The sequence below is a fragment of the Nicotiana tabacum genome, chromosome 22 (assembly GCF_000715075.1).
Source record: "Nicotiana tabacum cultivar K326 chromosome 22, ASM71507v2, whole genome shotgun sequence".
Classification (NCBI taxonomy): Eukaryota; Viridiplantae; Streptophyta; class Magnoliopsida; order Solanales; family Solanaceae; genus Nicotiana; species Nicotiana tabacum.
Genome location: NC_134101.1, coordinates 62,495,914 through 62,501,913, shown reverse-complemented (window position 1 = coordinate 62,501,913; position 6,000 = coordinate 62,495,914). Strand labels below are relative to the sequence as shown.

At 38.9% G+C, this 6,000-nt stretch overlaps 2 protein-coding genes across 2 annotated transcripts; both read left to right on the top strand.

Moving 5' to 3' along the window:
- The first annotated feature begins 1,229 nt into the window (after window positions 1-1,229).
- On the top strand, window positions 1,230-1,685 carry LOC107790069 (uncharacterized). Its single transcript, XM_016611965.1, has one exon. The coding sequence runs from the start codon at window positions 1,230-1,232 to the stop codon at window positions 1,683-1,685; it is 456 nt and encodes a 151-aa protein (XP_016467451.1).
- A 669-nt stretch (window positions 1,686-2,354) lies between these two features.
- LOC142175892 (uncharacterized) lies at window positions 2,355-5,699 on the top strand. The gene is made up of 8 exons (XM_075242898.1): window positions 2,355-2,478; window positions 2,542-2,922; window positions 3,553-3,807; window positions 3,865-3,887; window positions 4,030-4,166; window positions 4,347-4,401; window positions 4,528-4,797; window positions 4,863-5,699. Exons 1-8 carry the CDS (start codon window positions 2,355-2,357, stop codon window positions 5,697-5,699), a joined length of 2,082 nt encoding a protein of 693 aa, XP_075098999.1.
- The last annotated feature ends 301 nt before the right edge of the window (window positions 5,700-6,000 follow it).

Below are 6,000 nucleotides of genomic sequence, written 5' to 3'. Positions count from 1 at the left end.
AAGACTGTTATAAACTAATGAAATGTGACTTTTGTAATAAAACAGGACATACAACAACAACAACAACAACAACAATATGCCTAGTTTAATCCCACAAGTAGGGTCCGGGGATGGTAGTGTGTACGCAGACCTTATCCCTACCTGGAGAGGTAAAGAGGTTATTTACGATCGACTCTCGGCTCAAGTTAAGGTGAAGAAGAAGAAGAAGAAGAAGAAGAAGAAGAAGAAGAAGAAGAAGAAGGAGAAGAAGGAGGAGGAGGAGGAGGAAGAGGAGGAGGAGAAGGAGGAGGAGGACGAGGAGGAGAAGAAGAAGAAGAAGAAGAAGAAGAAGAAGAAGAAGAAGAAGAAGAAGAAAAAGCAGCAAAAGAAGAAGAAAGAGGGGGAGAAAGAAAGATGAGGGAGACGAAAGACGATAAGGAAAAAGAGGAGAGAAAGTAGCATCAGATAGTAACAATCATGTAATAAAATAGGACATCTAAAGAAGAATTGATACAAGATTGTGGGTTATCCTCCAGATTTCAAGCCAAAGAAGAAAGTGAATGCAGTTTTTCAAGAAGGATCAGGGCAGCAATCTCAAACCCCACCAATGCCAAGCCATTAGACGAGTAATGCAGCAGTCCCAGCCCAGTTCTTCACACAAGACCAGTACAATCAACGTATACAACTGTTAAACAAGAACTCTGTTGGAGATGCCAATGCTCACATGGCAGGTAAATGCTTCTGTGGCAATGTAGAATTTTGTGAGAATATGGTACTTTGAAAATGGATTGTAGATACTGGTGATATAAACCATATGACTGGTACTAAAGATTTATTACATAATAAACTATCAGTAGGAAACACAGGATAAGTTCAATTGGCTACTAAAGATTTAGCCATGATTTCACATATGGGGGAATGTCAACTCACAGGAGGTGATACTCTTAAAGATGTTCTTTGTGTCACAGCTTTCAAGTTCAATCTTTTGTCAGTGCCTAAGATGATCACAAAGGACTTGGAATGATGTGTCACATTCTTTCCACAATGTTGTGTATTTCAGGACCTCTTGTCCGGAAAGGTGAAAGAGATTGGTAAAGAGGAGAATAGATTATATGTACTATCTTCATCAGTTAGAAGGAGAGTAAATCAAGCATTTTCAGTAACTAGTGGAGCAGGTGCAAATTTATGGCATCGACTTCAAAGGAGCACACTAATGGGATCGATGTAATGCGATTGTGATCTCGTGGTTAATGAGTAGTGTTAGTAAGGATTTGTTAACTGGAGTACTTTTCTCATCTAATGCTCGAACAATGTGGGCTACGTTCAAGGAACGTTTTGATAAAGTCAATGGATCGAGGCCATACTATCTGCACAAGGAGATTTTCGCAATGACTCAAGAAATTTCCTCTGTTTCTACATACTTTACCAAGCTCAGAAATCTATGGGCAGAGTATGATTCCATCTTGCCTCCACCTCCAGCTGCAGAGTATGTTGAACAATTGGAATATCAACATCAGTTACAATTTCTTATGGGATTAAGTGATAGCTTTGAAAAAGCTAGAAGCCAACTCCTCTTATTGCCTACCTTGCCGTCTATCAACAAAGCCTATGCAATGCTAGTTCAAGATGAAAGTAGGCGCATGATCACTGGTAGCAATTATGGAAATATAGGAAATATTGAGCCTACTACTCTATTTACTGCATAATCAGGAAATAAACAAAGAAGGAATTATAATTTGGAATGTGAATTTTGTCACCTAAAAGGGCATACTAGAAAAGACTGCTATAAACTAATGAAATGTGACTTTTGTAATAAAATAGGACATACAACAACAACAACAACATACCTAGTATAATCTCACAAGTGAGGTTCGGAGAAGGTAATGTGTACACAGACCTTACCCCTACCTGGAGAGGTAAAGAGGTTATTTACAATCGACTCTCGACTCAAGTTAAGGTGGAAATGAAGAAGAAGAAGAAGAAGAAGAAGAAGAAGAAGAAGAAGAAGAAGAAGAAGAAGAAGAAGAAGAAGAAGAAGAAGAAGAAGAAGAAGAAGAAGAAGAAGAAGAAGAAGAAGAAGAAGAAGAAGAAGAAGGAGGAGGAGGATGAGGAGGGGGAGGAGGAGGAGGAGGAGAAGAAGAAGAAGAAGAAGAAGAAGAAGAAGAAGAAGAAGAAGGGGAGAAAGAAAGACGAGGGAGACGATAAGGAAAAAGAGGAGAGAAAGTAGCATCAGATAGTAACAATCATGTAATAAATCAGAACATCTAAAGAAGAATTGATACAAGATTGTGGGTTATCCTCCAGATTTCAAGCCAAAGAAGAAAGTGAATGCAGTTTTGCAAGAAGGATCAGGGCAGTAGTCTCAAACCCCACCAATGCCAAGCCATTACACGAGTAATGCAGTAGTCCCAACCCAGTTCTTCATACAAGACCAGTACAATCAACTTATACAACTGTTAAACAAGAACTCTGTTGGAGATGCCAATGCTCACATAGCAGGTAAATGCTTCTGTGGCAATGTAGAATTCTGTGAGAATATGGTACTTTGAAAATGGATTGTAGATACTGGTGCTATAAACCATATGACTGGTACTAAAGATTTATTACATAATAAACTATCAATAGGAAACACAGGACAAGTTCAATTGCCTACTAGAGATTTAGCCACGATTTCACATATGGGGGAATGTCAAGTCACAGGTTGTGATACTCTTAAAGATGTTCTTTTTGTCCCAGTTTTCAAGTTCAATATTTTGTCAGTGTCTAAGATGATCACAAAGGACTTGAAACGCTATGTCATATTCTTTCCACAATGTTGTGTATTTCAGGACCTCTTGTCTGGAAAGGTGAAAGAGATTGGTAAAGAGGATGATGGATTATATGTACTGTCTTCATCAGTTAGAAGGAAAGTAAATCGAGCATTTGCAGTAACTAGTGGAGCAGGTGCAAACTTATGGCATAAACAAACAGGACATATCCCAGTGTAGGTTCTTAGGAAAATTCCTATCCTACTGAATAATTCCAGTTTCTCTTGTAACAATCAGTTCAATAAGTGTAAGACATATCCACTAGAAAGGCAAACTAGAATACCATTTACATTTAGTTGGAGTAGAAGCTTATCTAGTTTTGACTTGGTACACATGGATATTTTGGGTCCTATAAAGTTACTACTCATAATAGAATGATAGTTTTCTTACCTTATGGATGATTGCACTAGATGGACTTGGGTGTTTCTTATGAGACTTAAGTCTTATGTAGTCTTCTTACTCAAAAATTTCATTGCTATGGTCAAGACACAGTATTGTAAGCCAATTAAGGTGTTTAGATCAGATAAAGAAGTTTAGTTTTTTAATCATTCTTGCAAAGATTTGTTTCAATTGCATGGCATTATACATCAAAGTTCTTGCCCATACACCGCTCAGCAAAATGGGGTAGTTGAAAGAAGACATAGGCATATACTTGAGAGTATCAAAGCTATCAAATTTCAGGGACACTTACTTGTTAGGTATTGTGGTCATTGCATTGACTCAGTTATTTACATCATCAACATGAATCCCTCCTTAATTCTTGCAGGCAAATCCCTTTATGAAATGTTACATGGCAAACAATCTTCTATTTCACACTTGAGAGTGATAGGATGTTTGTGCTTTGCAACCAACTTAATCAAGCATGATAAGTTTAAGCCAAGGGCTATGAGGTCTGTTCTATTGGCGTATGCAGCACACCAGAAGGGTTACATGCTATTAGACTTGGAGCACAGTGTTTTCTTTATTAGCAGAGATATAGTCTTTTATGAAGATCTGTTTCCTTTCCAATCACTGGACCTTGGTTCATCAGATTTTTTATAGATTCTACCCGTGTTCCTAGAATGGTTTTGTTTTATAGATTCAACTCCAATTGCAATTCAGGTTCCACACAAGGAACCATGTACATAATCAGCACCATGCTCTTCCACTTTACCTGAGACTTCCCACTCCATAGATACTGCACCTACTACAATTTCTGATAGTGATTCTATGCCTAATGGTTCCACTCATGCTGATGTTCTAGCATTTAGCTGTGATCCACACACATGGTAAGGAGATTAGGAAATCAGGGAGAGTGTCTAAACCTCCCATATGGATGCAAGATTATATTCCGCCTACCAAGGAGAAGTATGTTGTTGCTGCAAATATCCTCTCTCTGAGGTACTTATCTATGATCACATTGCACCTAAATATCAAAGCTATTTGTCACAGTTTTCTATTGAAGTAGAACCAATGTCTTACCAAGAGGCAGTTAAAGACAAGAGGTGGGTAGAAGCTATTCAGTCATAAATCAAGGCCTTGGAAGAAAATAACACATGAGCTCTTGTTCCTCTACCCAAGGGGAAGAATGCTATTGGATGTAAATGGGTCTATAAGATCAAATACAAGGCTTCTGGTAAAGTTGAAAGGTTCAACGTCATATTTGTGGCAAAAGGGCATAGTCAGAAAGAAGGCTTAGATAACCAAGAGACATTCTCACCTGTGGTGAAAATGGTGACTGTTTGGAATGTGCTTTCCGTAGGAGCTTCAAGGCATTGGATCATCCATCAAATGGATGTGTACAATATTTTTGCAAGGTGACCTTATTGAGGTGTATATGACAGTTCCACAGGGGTTCAATGATTCTACTGATAAGTCCTTAGTGTGCAAACTGCTTAAGTCACTCTATGGACTTAAGCAGGCTTCTAGACAATGGAACATCAAATTAACCACAATATTGCAGACTTTTGGTTTTTCACAGAGCTACCTAGATTATTCCTTGTTCATCAAGCAAGCGTCAGGAAAGTTGGTGGTGGGTTTAGTCTATGTTGATGACTTGTTGATCACAAGTGATGACATATTCTGCTCATACAACAGACCAAGGATGATCTGCAGTCCAGTTTTAAAATCAAAGACCTTGGCGAGCTTAAATTTTTCTTGGGCATTGAGTTTACTAGGAGTGACAAGAGGATCTTGATGCACCAACGCAAGTATGCCTTAGAGTTAATCTCTGATTTGGGCTTAGCAGGGTCCAAACATGTCCACTCTCCAATAGAGCAGAACCTCAAATTAACTACCACTGAATTTGATGATCATATAGCTTCTACTGGTGATTCTGTACTCTCTGATCCTGGCCCCTATCAGAGATTGCTGGGAAAATTGCTCTACTTAACCATTACTCGTCCTGACATTTCATTTGCAGTGCAGTGTTTGAGTCAATTCATGCATAAACCCAAGACTTCCCATATGGAGGATGCTCTAAGGGTCGTGAGATTTGTTAAGTCTAGCCCTGGTCTCAGTGTTTTATTGAGTGTTACCCGCTCATATTCTCTCTCAGCCTTTTATGATGTTGATTGGGTTGCTTGCCCCAACACACGCATGTCTATCACAGGGTATTTTGTCAAGTTTGGCAACTCCTTGATTTCTTGGAAGTCCAAGAAGGAGTCGGCTATCTCTCGCAGCTCAGCAGAGGCTGAGTATAGGAGTTTGGCCTCTACAATGGCTGAGGTGATTTGGATTCTTGGTCTGTTCAAGGAGTTGGGCGTCTCTCATTCTTCTTCTGTTCCCATCTACTATGATAGCAAATCAGCTATCCAAATTGTTGTGAACCTAGTGTTTCATGAAGGTACGAAACATATTGATATCGACTGTCATTTTATTCGAGAGAAGGTTCGACATGGACTAATTAGTACCATCTATGTACTTATTGCATAGCAGGAAGCTGACTTGCTAACCAAGGGACTTGGGCGATCTCAAAATGACTATTTGGTGTCCAAGCTAGGACTGAAGAATATTTTCAGTAGTCCTAGCTTGAGGGGGGAGGGTTAGTTCATTAGTTAATCATTGTAACTGTAGCTAGCATATTAGTCTGTCAATTGTACAACTATCCATGAGTTGGCACTAGTTAGTTGGTTAGAGTAAAAGTTAGTTATATAGAGTTGTACAATGTATTTCCGATACAATTGAAGATGAAGATTTCATTTTCTGCTTTCTCTTCTCGAAATGCTTCTTGTCT